Here is a 20,862-nt window from a genome sequence, read left to right on the forward strand (position 1 = left end):
GAAAATCGAGACTCTGATCAGCCACCTCTACTGGTTCACCGGCCACCACTGCCACCTTGCAATGTAGAGAGGAAGGGAAGAATCGACCGGGCCGGACCAACAATGGAGTAGGGCGGAGCAAGAAGAGAGCAACGGGTAGGTTTTGGCGGAGGAAGGGAGTGCTGGCGGGTGGGATTCGGCGGAGCAAGGGGCCAACGCGCGGACAGAGGTCAGGTCAGGGTTTGGAGAAGAAAGAGTGCTTCAAGATCTGTGTTTCGGATCTGAAAATAAAGGGGTCGGCCCGCGGATAATATCCGCGCTTGGAAGCAAAAATTCGGAGCCGCGGGTTTGCTTCAAGATTCGTGTGCCGCGGGGGGTAATTTACAGTCCGGGGCGCGGATAATATCCGCGGGGGGGAATTAATATTCCGGGGCGCGGATATTATCCGCGGGGGGGTATTTTTAGAAATTTCTTGATATTCTGGTTATTTTTATTAATTTTATTTATTATTTGGGTATTTTTAAAAAAATCGGTGCCATTTGCGTTTTATTAGAAGTAAAAAGGTTGTGTACAATCATGGCGCATGTAGGCCACAGTGTCATGTGTAGCGCTATAAATTTCTACAATTTGATTTCTTTATATTGAAAAACTTTAAAAAGAAATCTAGCAATTATTCTTCGAAATTTTTATTAATATTAAAAAAAATTTAAAAACTACTTACGTTTTCGTTCGATTTTGAAAACTGAGCAAATTAGTGGTATTTTTATCGATTTTGATCAGTCTTTCCGGTAACAAAACAATTGTTTTGTTACATTGACCGGTGATTTTTATCACTAGTGTGTTGGGAAACGGTCTAGGTTAGCGGGTACATTCAAAAATTTCTCTAACGATCAAGACCAGATTTTACAACAAATTTAGGACTATCGGCAATTAAACTTCTAGGGTCTTTGATTAAAAATAACCATAAAATAAAATAATATATATCTAATTGGACTTCTTTATAATAAAAATTAATTTAGAGCTATTGGCAATTAAACTTCTAGGGTCTTTGATGAAAAATGACCATAAAATAAATAATATATATCTAATTTGACTTCTTCGTAATAAAATTAATTTAGGGTTATTCACGATTAAACTTTTAGGGTCTTCGGTGAAAAATGACCATAAAATAAAATAATATATATCTAATTGGAATTTTTTCTAATGAAAATTAATTTAGCGTTAACGACGATTAAACTTCTAGGGTCTTCGGTGAAAAATAACTATAAAATAAAATAATATATATATCTAATTGGACTTTTTTCTTAACGCTAAATTAATTTTCATTAGAAAAATGTTCAATCAGATATATATATTATTTTATTTTATGGTCATTTTTCACCGAAAACTCTAGAAGTTTAATCGCCGATAACTCTAAATTATTTTTTATTACAAAGAAGTCCAATTAGATATATATTATTTTATTTTATTTTATGATTATTTTTCACCAAAGACTCTAGAAATTTAATCGCCGATAGCCCTAAATTAATTTTTATTACAAATATGTCCAATTAGATATATATTATTATATTTTATGATTATTTTTCACCGAAGACCCTAGAAGTTTAATCACCGATAGCCCTAAGTTTAATCGCCGATATTTTTTTTTGAAATTAATTTTTAATCGCCGATTTTCTCAACACACCGGTGATAAAAATCACCAGTTCAATGTAACAAAATCGGTTGTTTTGTTATCGGAAAGATTGATCAAAACCAGTAAAAATACCACTGATTTGGTCAGTTTTCGAAATCGAACGAAAACGTGAGTAGTTTTTGAATTTTTTTTATAATATTAATAAAAATTTCGAAGAATAATTGCTAGATTTCTTTTTAAAGTTTTTCTATATGAAGAAATCAAACTGTAGGGATTTGTAGCGCTCCACATGGCACTGTGGCCTACATGCACAACTCATAATTGTACACAACCTTTTTACTTCTAATAAAACGCAAATGGCAACTTCAACCATGTTATTAAAAAAAAAAAAAAAAGGAGTCGGACGGGGTTGATTCATGCGTTCGGGTTTTAGTTTTTTTTTTTCGCTGGCTTATAGTTTGTACTGTCCTGTATTTATTTTTTCTTTTACTCGATTAGCGGTGTTTTGTTAATTAGCAACGCAGCTCAGGTTTGTTACCTGGACGGGATAAAATCTCACGTCCCTTGGACGGGGTAATCATTCCCGTTCTACTTGGATATGAAATTTTCGTCAAATCGATCTCATTTCATGATATTTTATTTATTTATTTTCTATTAATAAACTTGAAGTAGACCATTATCACAGACCATTATCACGACAATAAAATATGATTCCGTATACCATCATCAAAACTAGTACACCCTTATTTTATATAGTATGCTTGTTGTCTCTACCATACATCAAGTCTATTGAATTAAATCAAGAGTGAAAAAATGAAGAATAATGATACAATATCAGTTTACACTGTTAAAGCATACATCTGATATTTACTTGAATACCTGCTTAAACGTTACATGGCACATTATTCTCACTCTATGCAATAAAAGAACGATGTACAATACTGCCGGAAGAAACCAACTCTATTATCTCAACAACATACATATATTCTCTTTGACTGCCCCACTCAGATAAGAAACAGGGAATCCTTGTCAGAGAAGCCGTTACAGTAAAAACAAACTACTCTATGAGTGACATCTTTATTTACAGCAGACATTTACACAATGTCATTGTGGCTGGCGTTGCAATGTCATCTCTCACTTGAGACGCGCAATTCCAATTTCATCTGTTGCAAACCCCGAAATATCTTATCAACTTTCATATAAAACAGGAAATTATCCCCACTAACATTACTTTCCTTTTTCTTCAAAAAAAAAATGTCTTGCCTTCATTCCTCACTGAAATATGAAGTGCAAAATTTGGTGTCAGCACCTTTTCTCTATTTTCATCAGAAAAACCGCCTCCTGAAGGTTTGAGTTGTGGCTTGGTATGATCTCATGAGCAGACCAACACCTATTCCTATCCCAACGCACATACCAAGGCCAATCCCAACCCCGACTCTTACACCAGCATTGAACCAAGATAGTTGGCCATCTTCGTCTTGGTACCAGCCTTCAGGGTAGTAAGTGGGCCCAACATTGTTATGCTGATCAAACTCATCACCTTCTGTTGACACCTATTCAGATTTTAGAGAACAAAAATGTACTATAAGATAGAGTTTACTACAGAAATATCAAGTACAACAACAGGAGTTATCATATATTGCTATGAAGAGTAGAACTAGGGTGTATTGCTAAGAAGAGTAGCTCTTTGGTAAGCTTAACTCCAAAACCTATCATAATGACTTCCAATGAGGAAAACAAACCCTTGAAACCGATATACTTCACGAGTGATGCATTTACATGTTGAATTTACAAATATTCAAATTAAATTAATGTGAAGTCAAGTGGTAAAAACAAAGAAGTTCTAGAGTTAATTTTAATACATTCATTTTTTTTTACCTTTTGACTTTATACTAAATTAATTCGATTATTTATAAATTTGACATGTAAACACATCACTCATCATGAAGTAGATCGGTTTCAATGGTTTGGATTCGTCATTTGAAGTCATTTTGATAGGTCTTGGATTTAAGCTCACCCTTAAGAACACCCTAGTTCTACTCTGCTAAGCATTATATAGGTTAAAGTTGAACTCTTTAAAGTTGGCTATTTGAAAAGAACCATCAAATGTTACTAGTAATATACCGGATAGATATTGAAACCACAATCAGACAATAAAAACAATTGTATTGGTAAAATACAGGAGAAGTACCGGACAGGCACCATGTAATGGTACCATATGCTAAAGTTGTCCTTGCATGCATCTAACCAAGCATGAAAGGTCAGTCTGTACCGATTCAGGCGAAGTTCGATGATTCAAATCACCATTCTCCCGCGCCTGTACCAGTGCCTCCTCAACCTCTGGTATTGAATCCAACCCACCTTGTCTGATGACTTTCTTCCTAGGGCTGAGCTGTACTGTTTGTGTTAGAATCACCGGTGTACCAGCAAAAGCGCCTGCCATAGAAACCTCTACACCCATCTTACCCTGCATTTAATATAATACAGAAAATTGAGCTGAGAAATTTATGCCTTAATCGGATTTAAGCTGTGGAGAATTCCAGCCATGTGGTCCTATTAGCACCTACTGAGGATTCAATCAATTAATCAACGTTTCATTGATAGAACCATGCTAGAATCAGTAAGAAACCAGCTCAGGTCAGAATTACCATGGAACACGACACCGCAGAGTAGCAAGCCATGCTCCAACCGGTCTTTCCGTTACTCCATGGCCCGTCGACTCTCTCGAGGGTCCCACACAACAGGAGATTCCCTAGGTCATCTGACACCTCGAAATCAGCCGCTGACGTGGCGAGCCGCACTGGATCGGTCGACACGTACGTGGCTTCTTTTGCGGTCCTGTCGACCCGGTCACGCTTAAGGGGGATAACGCGGTGACCCGTGAGATCTAACGTGAGGTACGACGGAGCGGCTGTGGAGGCTCCGCCCCCACATGACGACAGGCGGACGTAGAAGAGGCGAATCTCGAGAGTGCACGCGGCGGGGATGGAGTTAGGTGGTGAATCTGGAATCTCCATGATTAGAGGGAATCGAGATTTCTCCCCTCTCTTTAGATTTCTCAGTCGCTGAGGTTGAGGTTTAGAGAGAGGGAGGAGGAGATGGGAGATGGAAAGGGGCGAGAATAACGACGGGAATAATCCGTATGGTTATTCTCTCTCATTCAAGGAATAAGAAAACTGGTTTCAGATAATCCAGCTGGTCGTGTTTCGGATGGAATAAGAATTTCGGTTTCAAATCTTCTCCATTTTCCATCGCGCTGCAGACATCCTCTCCTTGATTGATGGCAAACTTTGTTATTTGTCACGAATTGGTCGCTCAAATTTGATTTGTTCCTTTTGAGTCACTCAACTTTGTTATTTGTCCCAATCAAGTCCTCTATATTTTTTCATCCAAAATTTTAACGGAATATGCTAATTCCGTTAGTATTTTGGATGGAATATGCTTATTCCGTTAATATTTTGAATGAAATGAGTATATTCCGTTAATTTTTTGGACAGAATAGGAATATTCCGTTAAAATTTTGGATGAAAAAGTATAGAGGAACTTGATTGTGACAAATAACAAAGTTGAGTGACTCAAAAGGGACAAATCAAAATTGAGTGACCAATTCGTGACAAATAACAAAGTTTAGTGACCTACAGCGAAATTTACCCTAAATTATCAGGGTAAAGATTTTAACAAAATAGTTTTGACTTGATGCAGCGCGAGCTGTAGAATTAAAACAGTGTTGCATATCGTTCGTGAACTGTATGAAGTAAAAACTACGCTGTAAATTTTTACCCAATTATCATCCCTAAAAAAGGGTATTTGACTATTAATTGTAATGGACGGACGAAATGTCGTCAGTCAAGCCATTAATCGATAATATTTTGGTATAAATATCTACAAATCAAATAAGAAATAAATTATTTACGTACTTGTAAATAGAAGACATCCCCTCCTTGATTGATGGCATAAATTATCAGGGTAAAGATTTTAACAGAATACTTTTGACTTGATGCAGCGCGAACTGTAGAATAAAAACAGCGTTGCATATCGTTCGTGCACTGTATGAAATCAAAACTACGCTATAAATTTTTACCCAATTATCATCCCTAAAAAACGGTATTTGACTATTTATTATAATGGACGGACAAAATGTCATCAAGCCATTAATTGATAATAATTTGGTAGAAATATCTACAAGTCAAATAAGAAATAAATTATTTACGTACTTGTAAATAGAATTGTAGACTTTTTTTTTATTTAAGCAGGAATAAAACGACACTTAGACGTCTAAAAGAAAATGTTTTAGATCGGCAAATTTCAACTTTGGATGCAGAGTGTTGCCAGTACCGGTCTTTCAGGTTTTAGATCTAGTGCGGTACCCTACCGTAGAGACTGAAATTTGCATCGCCTTGTTTAACCTGACGCTAATTTCAATCCGGCTGAGATTTCTATGTCGTGCGGTACTACATTATAGTCAATCTTTAACCCATCTTATCGTTTAGATATTTTGTGAATAAATATTGATTTACTTATTATTGTTGGTTCTCTTTAGTAAGACAATGAATTTTGAAATTCCATCACTCGATTAGAGAACACTGAAAATAACACGACGACTCTTCAAAATTTACTTTTGTGAATCAAAATTAATAAATTAATAAATCTTTAGACGTCATGAGAATAGAATATGCATCTACGTTATTTTTTTTTTTCTTTAACTAGGTAGTGAGCTCCAATGATCCATCATAAAGTTGGAAAAAATAACTATTCTTCATCAGAATTTTATATTTGTAAATATTAATATAAAACAATATAGGATATTAAAATGAGTACCGCACATTTTAAATACTAGTGATAAATACAATATCCTATAAAATAATATATTTACAAAAAAAATGTAGGATATTTAGAGCTGAATTAAATACCTAATAAAAATAACCAAAATTCAGCTCCATTTCTCAAGGCATGAATTTTTAATTTAGATCCATTAAATTCATCAGACACCACAGATGTTGTTTGACTTGGCCACATAAGATCCGAACAATTCAAACATTGGAGCTGAAAATAATGTTGGATACTTGGATTCATTGTTTGGAGCCGAATTATTTTTTACTGTTCAGTCTATACATCAATACCTTCAGACAATCATTTCTAATACCCCTATATTATTTGATATACATTTCTACAAAAAAAATTCTGGTACTTCATAGTCTACGTTTAAAGCATTTTGTAGTGTAGAAAATCAGCCAATATTAAAAAGTTTTAGAAATTTCTCAGAACATCCATTTCAGAAAGAAATACACTTTCAAAAAAATAGTCAGTCTGAATACTCATAAAACCTAAATTTTTCAAAATGATTAATCTGACCAGAGAGAACCAAAAATAAAATAACCACTATTCATAATTTGCTTAATAAAAACAGTTGTAATATAAAATAATTAGTCTAATTAAAAAGAATCATAAAAGTTCCTTACGAGTGTACACTTGAGAAAAAAAAAACTCAGATGTAATCTTGCGAAGTATATTATTATCAAACATGAAATTATCACAGTCAAATTTTTTGAAAAAGGATATGACTCAAACGAGCAATATTGCACATTCTCTCAGCTTAATCGACCAAAATCATTTGGGATCCAAAATCTCTTCATTTAGGCCCTTCAATTGACGAGCTTAATTCCTGGATATCGACATATATAAGATAAGGTTTGATATGGATATTTATTTAATTTGACAATTGAAATAACTATCATAAATAAAAAAAACTCAAGTTTAAAATTAGCAATGTAGGGTCAATGATCCATATGGCTTATGTATGAAAGTTTGAATTTTTTTTTTTTTTTGAGATGAGAGTTTGAAATTATTATTTATTCTTACCCAAAATTATAGCATCTGGCCTCCTTGGTCTACAGATATGTGACTTTTTCTTACATCAGCGAATAATTTTAATGTATTGATTTTAATTGGATGATTAAAAGAAAAGAAAAACTCCTACGATTGGAATCAAGAATGCCAATGAAAACGAAAGAACACGTATCAATCTGATTCTGGTTCTCTATTCCATACTTCCTGCTACAGTTACTATTACGAGTCACTATAATATGAATAAAACCTATACATTTTCAATGCCACATCTGTGACAGTTGTATAAAATAATCGGAACAAATTATTAGATTATACATACATATTATCATACAATTTTCTTTGTTTTGGAATTATTATTTTTATGATAAATTAAAAATCTGCAAGGGTTGGATCCACCCACCATCGGAAAATTGTGTAATAAATTTAATTATGTTGTTCTCAAGAAATCCCGTGCCTATTGGATAATTAGCAGATGACTAGATTTTTTTTTTTTTTTTTTTACAACTGTGTTGTTGTTAATGAAGCAGCTATTCTCTAAAAATAATAATTCCAAAACGACATCAATGTAGTCACGCTTATCTTTATTTTATTTATTTTTTCTGTTATTGTTTTTCGCTTATGATATAAAATGAAAACAGCTTTCTCTTAACAAGTGCCAGCTGCCTAACATTAATGCCCCTCACATCTCATCACATAGATAGCGATGTGCCATAGAATATTACAAGAAGCAATTACTAATTTACTTTGAAGTAAAGCTCCTTTTTTTTTTCTCTCTCTCGGATATATTTGCATTGCAGTAAAGGAAAAAAAAAGGAAGAATTTCATATCTACCTCTCAAAAACTGTAAAATTACGTATTTACCATCTAAAAATCTAACAACTCACATATTTATCCAATATAACTTTAGTACATATCAAATATACCCCAAACTCAAATTAATTAGAGGAGGGTTCAAATGCCTCCAATATTTGTGCCTCCATTATGCCTCCATTTTTCAAAACTTTAATAATTCAAAATTTAAAACTTAAAAATCAAAATAAAACCATTGGTTATGAACTACATCATTTTATCTATGCACGTGTAAAAAAATATGACATTTCAATTTTATTTCATCAAAAACTTGTAAAAAACGTACTAATGTGGATAATTTCTAGATGTTGATTTTTGAACTTATTGATTCACATAAAAACAAAATTGAAATGTGATAATTTTTTATAAGTACATAGAGAAAATAATATAGATCACATCTAACAGTTTTATTTTAACTTTTAAATTTTAAATTTTGAGTTATTAAAGTTTTAAAAAATAGAGGCATGGTGGAGGCACAAAAAATGGAGGCATTTGAACCCTCCTCATACTTAATATTCTTAAAACTATAATTAATCAAGGATTAACTTAACATCCTATATTTTTTTTTCCTCAGATCTGTTCTCCTTTATATCCAATATAATAGATAAAAAAAATAGAAAATCCAAACTGAGCCAGTAGCAAAACGTAGATTCTCAAACTCATTACTACTTTGATAACTAGATGTGATATCAACATCGAATTCAGTTAAAGTTGTTATGTTGGAAAAGGTGGAGTGGTTATATTATTTTTAAACGATTAAGCTGAAGCTGAAATTCTAATCTTCGAGTCTGTTGCCCTCTTATCTCCAAGTTTCAACGGAAGAGACGAGATGAGGAGAGAATTTCAGCGAGAAAGGAAAAGTTACGTAAAAAAAAACGAGAGGCATATATATGCGTAGAAGAGGAAGAGGTAGAGAAGGGGGAAAGACTAAATAAACCTTTTATATAACATTAAACTTAATTAATCTCATTTCTTGATTAATTGGATAAATATGTTAGTTATTAGATTTTTAGATGGTAAATATGTAATTATAAAAATTTGAATGATAAATACGTAATTTCATAGTTTTTGAGTGGTATATATGAAATTCTCCCAAAAATAAAATTATGATTCAGTATTCCTAGTAAAATTATTCTTCTCCATGACTACAATTTAATCCGGTTGTTTGCAACTGTCCCTAGAATTTGTTCCAGTTGTTGATAAATAGAAAACTATAACTTGAGATGTAAGGCCCCGGAATCCCAAATTCTATTTGTATTTTATAGTGTTTTCAGCACACGGAATTGAACCAAGGGACTTGTAATCTAAGTTTCAAACATACAATTCCAGTTTTAGATCTGATTTCAATAAAAGTTAAGCTTCAACAAATCATGTTTAAACCCAGGCAGAGGATATATCATATATGTGTTGCACCTTGCACGCGCATTACTACAAGGAAAAATCTATGTTATTAATCGTTAAAACTTGCAAGTAACAACTGACAAATAAAACCAACAGGGCCAATAATCAAGAATACAATTACGGACAAACTCCGTATAACAAAAAATGAAACATCTCGATGATTAAGAATAAATCAGAATGATAAATTTACATGTATATTAGTAACATATTTTTTGGAAAAATAGGCATATGCCCTTCCATTATAATAAGATGCAAATTACAAAGTTCCAAAACAGAAAAGACTTGCAAGTAAAAAAAGATAAAAATCTACCCCAAGAAAAAACCAGTGCCTGGAATTGGTCTCAGAAGCACACCCGCCATCTATATTAGTAACATATGCACAAGGAAATCCGGTCATGGCAGCTAGCTAACCGAATGTTCAATCATTTTTCTTTGCACAATTGTAAAGTACAAAAAGGAAAAAAAAAGAGAGTCGATAATCTTAATTAATACCCAATCCCCACGATTCTTTGAACATTACACAATTGTAGTATTGTACAAATCAATCCAAACCCCTGCTGTAGTTTCTTTATCTAGAAAGGTACAAGATTACAAACAGCATATATCCTTTTGTTTGCACACGTTAGCAAAAAGTTCTGGGGGGGGGCAAAAAGGAGGAAGATCCTCCACCAACCGTGCAAGTTGCAACGATAACTAAAATAAAAAAACTAGACCCAAAGAAAGAAATTGGGTATTCAAACTAGACTCACTCTTCCCTTTTTTCTGAACAAATTAACCCAATTTAAAACCAACAAATTAAACAAACAAACCTATTAGTCATTTACAGAGAAAACTCAATCAAAGAATTTTGATCTAATTAGCAACCCCCACCTCCTCTAAATTCACATCTTAAGCAGTGTAATGCAGCCATAAACCGCTTACCAGCGTTGAAAGCACGGTAAGTCAAGCAGAACAGAGGAACCTCTAATCATTTCTATGGCATCGGCGGCAGACCGGCACCATGCAATGGTGGATGGCCGGCATTACCATGCCCATGAGCTCTAGCCGATCTTACGCTATCATCAAGGTACCTAATCACCTCGGCACGGCTACTAACAACCCTGTGAAAAACTGCCCGCACCTGTCTCTCAAATGGCTCAAGTCCCTCTTCCAAGAGCTCACATGCTTCCTCCAGTTCAGATGCCCGGGCTGTCACCTCCTTCGCCCGGTCTTCTTCAATCAGCGGCCCCCCTTCCTTGACCCCTTCTTCGACCCACTCCATCAACCACCGCGCGCTACTCTCCACGGTTTGCATCTCGGCCAGAAGCCCACCACTGGTCTTCTTGTCCTTTCTTTTCCATTCTTCGGTTATTTTATCTTGGAGTGTCATCATCGGAGCTGCCCATTGGAGGTGCTTCGGAGGTGGAGGTGGTGGTGCAGTTGCATTAGTTGTACCATTTGTACTGAGCCGTTCATGGCACGGTACAGCCGAGACGAGGACCCACATGACAAATACAAGCAATGAACTCATGGTGTACACTGCCATGGCAAGCCCGCTGGCTGTGTCAGTAACCGTGGCCTGGCGTGGGGGCGCCAGATGTGCTGCCATAGCTTGCACTTGTTGCCTAGCAGACCAATTCCTTGACACGCTAAATGAGAGCGATTTGCTATGCATGTCACGAGAAATAGAAGACCCACTGCCACCGCTCCCGCCACCGCGCCCGCTACTACCCGTACGGTGGAAAGCTCCGCCTAATAACTTCTTGAGAGCACGGCGCGCACGTGACATCTGCGCCTCGCCTATGTGATCAGATTGCAACAAGCACGATGCAGCGATTCGCGCCTGACGGTGTGAGTGTCGCATCGCTTGCAGAGAAAGAGATACAGCATTGCATAAGTCGAGGGACTTAACGGCACGGTCTAACAAATCATTGGCAAGCTTGTCGGATGGCGGTTTGGATAGGATTGACGGGTTTCGTGAGAGGAGCACAGGCAGGAGCGAGCGAAATTCGTGCTCGGTGCAGAGGAGGGAATCCAGGAGCTTGGAGAGGAAGGAAAGAGAGAGGAAAGGGGACGAATCGTCGGAGGAGAGGAGAGAGACGAGACGACTAGTGACTTCCAACTGGAAGTGCTCGAGGGAATCGAGCTCGTCTTGCGGTGTAGGCTCGAGAGAGACGATTTGATTGCGGCGAAAGCTGAGGAGCCCGAGGAAACCCGTTGAAGTGCCTGGTGATTCTCCCGCCATTGCCATAGATGGTGATTTTGGAGAGATAAATTGATTGGAGGTCGAAGAGAGAGAGAGGGGGGGAGAGGAGATGAAAGAATTTGTTGAATTTGGAAGTTTATAAGTGGGCGAGAGGAGAGGAGAGACTAGGAGGGAAGAGTTTGGCTGGGAAGGCTGGGATTATGGGAGACTAAACATTTTCCATCATTCCTACTTTTGATATTTACAAACATTTTACTAACTAGGAAATAATGTTCTTCCATTGGACAGGTAAGACTTTCTGTAGGTAGTTGTAGAAATTTGTTGTGAGCAAGTCAGTTTTAGGAGCCTGGACTGGTTCTTAGAAGGGGAAGCTGACTTGGTTGGAAGCCACTATCTTTTAATGATGATAATACAGTAAATGGACTTGGTGTAGAAATTCTTAGAAACTTTGTTTCTTCTGAAAGTAGGACCAAACATTTGAAGGCGCAGCTTGTACTGGTGCAGTGCAGGGGCTTACTCGGTCCACTTTCCTTTTTAATTATCCACTCCTTCCGGATATTTATCTCGTTTCTATGTTCTTTTGATCTTTTCCGTTACCTCGCGCTGGTTTAACTGCTGTCTGCTTATATGATATTTTTGTCAATCTAAAGAAAACAATATCGAAGAAAAACCATAATTCAAAAAGAACTTCGTAAGTTCATATGGTGTTTGACTATATATGGTTACTGATGCGAACTGAGATGAAAAGACAGAAATAAATTGATATTCGATGCGTTCTAATTATGGTTCAAAAAAGATTTGTTCTAGAATTGTTCATCGATGAGGACGTACGTATCAGATGATCATTACATGCAGAATAAGTGTTAATAGTGTATTTTCATGATTTGTGTTTAATTAATACAGATAGGATCAATGCTTGTTGCAAAATGCAAATATATATGATAGGGTGTGTTGCACTCCCACATAAAATGGATGGATAGACAAGCTAATCTCTTCCTAGCATTAATTATACAAGCCTATTTATATCAAATATAGGTTTTAGAAAAACAAGATGCTAATTTGGTCTTTGAATTAACAAAAATAATTTATTTTTGAACTTTCATTTAACCAAATTAATTCTTGAAATTTTTTCAAAAACAATTGATATAATTCATAAACTTTGAAAACAAAAATATAAGTTGTTCCCAAACTTTTATTTGAACCAAATCTATTTTTGAAATTTCAAAACAAGAGTCATGTTAGTCTTTAAATTAACTTCCAAAAATTAAATTAGTCCATATGAGAAGGGCTATATATATATTTTAAAAGGTGGTATTTTTACCCGAAATTTTTAAAAATACTATTTTTTTAAAATTATTAAACCAAAACACCAATTTCGGCTGGAAATTTTATATTTCGCATGGCCGCTTCCTGGGGAAATGGGCACTTGGAACCGGGCCACTTCGATGGGAAGCAGGCAAATATATGGGCCGCTTCTAGGCCCAGCGGGCTGACCGCTTCCGGGGGGAGAGGGCACCCTGCGAAATAATTTATATTACAGAGTTGTATAGAGTTGAGTGAGAGATTCATTTCACATTATTTTCACCATTCTTCTCAGCAGAACCGTAAGTTTTTTATTTTCTATCTTTTTTTAAAAAATTTAGTATTTATAATTAATTTAATTAATTTTTAATTTTAGGTTTTCTTATACTCATACCAAATGGCTGTTATGGTATCTATTTACACTGGTGGTGAGATTTTAACAGGCCCTAATAGGGTTTATTACAGTATCGGGCTTGTTTTTGTGATACCGGTAATCTCGGGTACTGATTTGTTGGTTCTGAAATCGATTATTTCTCAGAACCTCGGATTGAATCAGGATCGATATGACCTTGATATTCAGGCCAAAATTAGCATGCCCACTGGTTCAGGCCAAACTTGGTTCCAACTTTTTCCTGTTCAGAATGATGGAGTCTGGCAGGTACTGTACAACCAGAAAATTAGTTTTTCTGGGGGTGGATACAAGATAATTGAACTCTTTGTGGAGATTAACCGAGTCCAGCGTCCTAACCCCCTTGCAAGGTTAATCCGGGGTGCTAGTCGGGCTAATGCGTCAACCTCATCAAGTCCAGTGTCCCAACCCCCTTTCCAGATTGACATGCCTGAAAGTAGTAATGCCCCAGTTCAGGAGGGCCGACGGTCTACTAGTCGGCCCTCTCGTCGATCCTGAATCCCTTTGCCGATTGACATGCCTGAGAGTAGTCAATCCCCAGTTCAGAGGGATCGACCGTCTAATAGTCGGCACTCCCATCGATCCCGAGCCCAGCCTTGTGATCCGGAGGAAACTGAGGAGACGGTGGATCCGGAAATACAAGAGGCAGAGGAAAATTGGGGGGATGTTGATCCTGATTGCATGAGCGATCATAGTGACACAGCAGATACGAGGCCTGTGCTCGGGCAGCCAAAAAAATTCAAGGTTGATAAAGGGTTTCGGATAATGGGTCGAGGGGTTGAGCACCCGATTGCAGCTTTCAATGACCTGTCAGGTTTTCAGGAAGCAAATGCGGGGTTATTTGGTAGACATGCAGAGTTTGAGAATGAATTGTCAGAGGGACAAACCTATGATTCAAAGGAGGAAATGAAAGCTGCAATTTACAAGTTTCACATTCTTTGTAATAAAGAGATTAAGAATACGCACAGTGACAAACAACGGATTAGGTTCAAGTGCAAGGACCCTAGATATGGTTGGTACATTAATGCAAGGGTCACTGGTTTTGGTACACAATGGAAAGTATCCAGGTGCCCAACAAAACATGTTTGTCATGCGGATGCCACAAGAATAGATCATGCACAGTTGACCGCTGCTATGGTTGCCGATTGCATCTCGGCGCACATGAGAAATGACGTAGATTTGAGTATCACTGCTGTCAAAATAGCTTGTGCACAAACGTACAACGGTCAGGTACCAGCGTACAATAAATTATGGCGTGGAAGGGAGTTGGCAATTGCCCGCCAATTTGGTAGTTGGGAGGGGTCATATGCGCTTATAGTCCCCTTATTGGAGGCAATTAAGCGAAAAAATACAGGTACATTGTTTGATGTTACCTCATATCCAACTGGTGAACCTGGACCTTACAGGTACTTTAATAGGGCGGCTTGGGCATTTGGACCATGCATAGAGGCTTTCCAACACCTGAGACCTGTCATCACTGTTGATGCATGTTTCTTATCAGGCCGGTACAAAGGTAAAATGTTGATTGCAACCGGGTACGATGCAGAAAATCAGCTCCTCCCGTTGGCTTTTTCATTGGTAGATACATAGAATTTTGAAGATTGTGCATGGTTCATGCAATGGTTGAGGCGCAATGTAATTCGCTCTAGGTTTGTGTGTGTCATCATTGATAAGGGTAAGGGCATAAAAAAGGTGTTTCGACAGGATGATCTGGGATGGAGTGAGGAAGATGATGATGAGTGCGTTCACCGTCTTTGTGCTACTCACATAGCAGAAAATATGAAAAAGAATCATTGCAATGAAGAAGCAATCAAGTACTTCAGGATATGTGTGGCGAAGAGAAAGATGAGGAGATATGAGCAAGGAATGCAAGCAATGGGAGATGTATGTAATCGGGCTCTGAATTGGTTGGACGGTGTGGGCAAGTATCTAGATCAAGATGAGAACAAATGTCCTAAACCATGGAAGATATTCCAGGCGTTGGATGGAGATTTTCGTTGGGGAATTATGACAACGAACGGATCCGAGTCGCTCAATAATGTTTTTAGATCTTCTCGTAGGTTGCCGGTAGTAGCAATAATTGAGGACATGTTTTACAAATGTCAGCAATGGTTTGCTCAAAGGAGGGCAAAAACACAATTTGAAGCAAGCCAGGGTCAACAGTTCTCATGCCATGTGCATGAGGTATTTTATTTTCATTAAATTATTTTATTTTTGTAATTTTTATTAAATTGTTCTATTTTTCGTAGTTGATTAACAAATGGTGCGGCAGGTCACAATCTATGACGACGCTCGGTGGATTTGGCAACTGGAATGAGTTTGAGATAACATCCACACAAGAGAAAGTTAATGCATACATTAAAGACGCTTATGGCTGGTTTACCAAAGCGAATTATAAATACACGGTGGTAATCATGGATGAGACACACGGTTACATGCATATGCCAGAAGCCACAATTAAACAGAATACCGTGTTCTCATGTTCTGGCTGTGTGCCGTCTCCGAGGCATTGACCTTGGAAGGTTTGTACATTACTACTACCACATACAGACACTTATCAACACATGGCTGGGTGAATGGCATGTGTATGGCAATCAGTCTGATTGGCCGGAAAATAAAGGCCCAATCCTTGTTCCAAATGACAAAAATATTACCTTGGGTCGAAGGCGAGTTAATAGGATTCTGATGTGGCTTGATTTACTTCATAATAGAAAGAGAGGACATCAGACTCGCCGGGATACACAAGAACAACAAAACAGAGCTGCTCGAGATGCACGAGGTAGTTAACTCATACATTTTTGTTATTAAATTTTCAGGTTGAGAAAGAGGAGTAACAATACATTTTTGTTATTAAATTTTCAGGTTGAGAAAGAGACAAGCAATGTATTTTTATCCGACGGTCAAGTTTAGACTGTGATTGCATTACTCGTTTATTGTATTAACATGCAGACACTTATTTAGGCGCACTATTATTGTTTGTTTTGATTTATTTGTGATTTATTTGTTGTTTTATTGTTTGTTTTACAAATCGTTACGTTTAGATTTACTATGATGAAAAATGATGAAAGATAAAAGCAAAATAGTACGATAAATAACAACATGAAAGATAAGCATCCTGATATAACAAATCACAGTATATGACAACACTAGAGTAAAAAAAAGTACAAAAACAAACAACAACCTAAAAGTCAGAAGGACTGAATGGGTGCCTCGCCCTCTTGGTCCTCAAACCCCTAATCCGCACTGCGAGTGGCGTGTGGTCGAGAGAATCATCTGACTCAACGGCCTCAACCTCCTCAATCTCAGCTGACTGCTGGACTGCAGGACCAAATGCAACTGTGTGTCCAGACTCCTGAGTCGGTATCATACCGAATGCAGCTCTCACGATAGGATCATCCATGGAGATGTCAGGAAAGTACGTACCGGGATGATATTGCGTAGGCTGTGAGCTGCCAGGAAAGTGTGGAAAGGGGTTCGGCATAGTGAACCCTGGTAGATATGCAGGAGGTACAGGCTGGGTCGGATCATAACCCAGAGAATACAAACCATCAGGGTTTGGGTCGATATTGAAGCCGAGTCCCTCCTCCTCCTACAAATTTACAAACAAGTTGTGCATCATTTTTTAAAAAAAAAATGCACAAGTTGTATATATTAAAAAAAAAAATTACCTGCGTAGAGAAATACTGAGTAGGGAGACCTGCTCTGCAGCGCGCCTCCTAAGCGTCTCTTGTCCTCTATCGAACGCCTGACCGACAGTCTGAGCACCTGGACTGAAGCCCACTATGCCTCGTCACCACCGTATCGGACGTATATATCAGGCTCATCCGATATGTCATCAATCTGATCACATCCAGGCAATCCTGCACATCTCAAGAGAGAGTCTAAGTACGTCATGTACCCACATTGGCAGACCGCAGGTACATTGTGCTTTAGAATGACTTTTCCGAGTCTCTTCCAGCCCCGCACTGTGGCCATTGTCGCCGCTATGACACAGCTCTTCACCAGATATAAGGCCTGCAAAATTATAAGTAAGTACAATATATAAATGTTGTACAAATGTAAATATTACAAGTTTTTGCCAGTAAACATACCGTAGATGCAAACGGTGCGCCGGCTGGAATGATACCATGAACTCGTCCTCTTTGATCCCTCGGCCTCGGTGCACGCTCATGAGGGTTGTCGGTGATACACCCCTCTAAGTACACTATGTACGCGCCACACTCCTGATACCAATCTCTATAAGGCCTGTATTTTTTTGAAAAAAAGTCATCAATGCGACGTATCATCCATTAACCAGAGAGATTAAAAAAGAGAGATTCTTACACTGGCGGTACATCCATGTGACGGTGCTCATCAGCTATAGGTGGGTCAATAGCGGATGCCAGCTAGACGTATGCTATGTACCAGTGCACCCAGTCTCTGCCCGGAGAGATGTCTCTGGCCAAATGAAGCTGTCGCCAAACGTCCTCACTGATCGGCTCTGGGGGAGGAGCTGTCTGCCTCAATCCAAACTGTCTCATGACCCGACTGGGGTAATGATGCTCGACAATCTGAATTTAGTAGGTTTTTTAATAAATGTTGTCATAGCTAAAATTTGTAAAATAAATTCAAAATACGGTACCTGAAAACATATGAGGGGCACCTCGGCACGCCAGTAACGCTCCTGCTGCCGACATCTCTTGGGCAATATCTCAAGATAGGTCTGATGTACCCCGTTTACCTCGAGCTGAATTCATAGATTTTAACACTTGCTCAATCAGATGTGCCAAGATTTACAAATTTATTTAGATCAAATTTTAAATAAAATAAGAACTTACATATTCTCTGTAGGGCTGCCAGGTAACATACTCTGGATCATCCTGAGATGCTCGATCTCCTGTCTCCAGTGATTGATGCCGAGAGTCCCGCCATGACCTGCCCTGATATAGGTCTTCGGATAGCTCCACATATGCGTATATGCAGGGCATGTGTCTGGCTCTGGTCTGCCCCAATCTGGCACATCTGTCTTGCAAGTGATTGTCGGACGGCCAACAATCAGATGCGCCCAGGACCAATGCTGCAACAACATGCATGGTCTAATAAATGTCTTGTTCTTCTTCAGACATGCTTGATTAAGACCCCTGTACAATGTTAGTGTCAACAACCGGTGTAGTGATGATATTTTTCATATTGAAATTTGTAAACAATAATTTCAAGTCACACACCTATACAAGCATGCGAGAGTCGCAGCCCCCCAATTGTACTTGCTCGCATTGGGCAAATCAGCCAGCAATGGGAGATAGCACAGCCGTACCTGATCTCCGTGTGAATCAGGGAACAACTTGACTGTGATCATCTCCAAAATGTATGCATGCAAGTGCTGATCAATGGTGGCCTGTTATTTATTTTAATTAAAATATTATTTAGAAGAAAACTGAAATTTTGTATAAGTAAATAAGATAAAATTTACATACCTGAGCGGGACGACTACTAGGAGCTGGAAACTCCTTGAAGGCGGATCTCAGCTTTGCCAAGCTGATGATACCTGGGGAGATCTGTGTCTTTGCGCCTCTCTTCTTCTCTTTCTGCAAAGCAGCGTGCAGTATCCCCAGCAGGTCCTCGCACAAGGATCTGAAATCTCCATACTCGACGCCCGTCACAGGCTCCCTGACAATGGTCATGCCCCATAGACAGCTGACATCCTGTAGGGTGACTGTCATCTCAGCGTGGGGGAGATGAAATGAGTGGGTCTCGGGACGCCATCGCTCAATGAGCCTAAAGCACAATCCCGGATCGGCAATCTCCTCGGCCATCTGGGATAGCTGGTACAATCCCATGGCACGCAACGTCCCTGCATAAGCCTTCTGGTACTTAAGCCACATTTTGTTGTGGCGTACTGTAACTGTATCTAGTCCCTAAATTAAAAAAAATTATTATTAATAAAATTTGAAATAAAATTATAATTTTATTAATAATATAAAACTTACTTCAGTGGCAGCCTCCAAGATACGGTGCTCCGCGTTCGGGTACCAGAGAAAGTCTGATACCCGATCAGTGCGGTGCCGGATACCGGGGACCACAGATGTCAATGCCGCATCGACATACTGTGACATCTCATACGGAGTGGGTATAACTGGTGCACCTCCACTGGAAGAAGGTACATCCCTACTAGAAGACGGTCCAGATCCCATAGATGCCATGCTGTATTTTATATTTTGGTCTTATTAGAATTTGAAATTAAATTTCAAAAAATAATTATAGTTTGGGTATTAATTATTTTGGTCAATAACTAATTTTCATATTTATTTTGGTGAATAATCAATTTTGGTACAATACGATAATTATTTTGGTCAAATAATCAATTTTGGTACAATTTTACAATTATTTTGGTGAATAATCAATTTTGGTACAATACGATAATTATTTTGGTCAAATAATCAATTTTGGTACAATTTTACAATTATTTTGGTCAATAATCAATTTTCATACCATTTCATAATTATTTTGGTCAATAATTAATTTTGGTACAATTCCATAATTATTTTGGTTACTAAATAATTACATGCTCCTAAACCCTAAATATTTACCTTACTCCTACTCCTACTTTAAACTAAAATTTAAATTTAGAAAGAAGAAGAAAATTACCTGATTTGAAGGGATGGCTCTCAAATGAATCGTATCAAAAAAACGAGATAGCGGCCACTATTTATAATTACCATGGCCGCTTGGCCCCCTGCCGGTGTGGCCGCTACCCTCCAAAGCGGCCAGCCCGCTTACCCCCAAAGCGGCCCAGCCCGCTGAGCCCAGAAGCGGCCCAAATAAGTGCCCGCTTCCCTCCGAAGCGGCCATGCGAAATATACAATTTCCAACCGAAATTGGTGTTTTGGTTTAATAATTTTTAAAAAATGGTATTTTTAAAAATTTCAGTATTTTTACCATACGCATGCAATAACACCGCTGAGGAGTGATGGTCATCAATTGAAATCTTATCATTCCCAAATTTTAAATTTAAATATATATACAAAAGAATGCATCTATACTAAAGAAAATTGATGCACCCCTATATCAAATTTCACTGTCCTTCTTTGTGTCGGATCCATCTGTAAGCAGAGGAACCCTGTGCTCCTGCACTATCCCATCCATAGCCACCTCATGTACAAATAAATCATTACAAAAAACAGAAATTTGCAACACATCAGTAGGAAGTAATTTAAGAATAGACCCATTATCTTTTGAAGTCACCCAAAATTTCACAATAGAAATAATTTGAGCTCCTAT

The 20,862-nt window shown here is 37.8% G+C and overlaps 2 protein-coding genes across 2 annotated transcripts; both read right to left on the reverse strand.

Annotated features, from left to right (window-relative positions):
• Positions 1-2,418: 2,418 nt before the first annotated feature.
• Positions 2,419-4,818, reverse strand: LOC144556703 (Erythronate-4-phosphate dehydrogenase family protein). The gene is made up of 3 exons (XM_078305100.1): positions 4,261-4,818; positions 3,885-4,079; positions 2,419-3,165 (listed from the first exon to the last, which is right to left on the reverse strand). Exons 1-3 carry the CDS (start codon positions 4,627-4,629, stop codon positions 2,938-2,940), a joined length of 792 nt encoding a protein of 263 aa, XP_078161226.1. The 5' UTR covers positions 4,630-4,818; the 3' UTR covers positions 2,419-2,937.
• A 5,372-nt stretch (positions 4,819-10,190) lies between these two features.
• On the reverse strand, positions 10,191-12,020 carry LOC144556702 (protein ROH1A-like). Its single transcript, XM_078305099.1, has one exon. It carries the CDS (start codon positions 11,937-11,939, stop codon positions 10,683-10,685), a length of 1,257 nt encoding a protein of 418 aa, XP_078161225.1. The 5' UTR covers positions 11,940-12,020; the 3' UTR covers positions 10,191-10,682.
• Positions 12,021-20,862: the final 8,842 nt, after the last annotated feature.

Source organism: Carex rostrata, chromosome 7, assembly GCF_964058835.1.
Source record: "Carex rostrata chromosome 7, lpCarRost1.2, whole genome shotgun sequence".
Classification (NCBI taxonomy): domain Eukaryota; kingdom Viridiplantae; phylum Streptophyta; class Magnoliopsida; order Poales; family Cyperaceae; genus Carex; species Carex rostrata.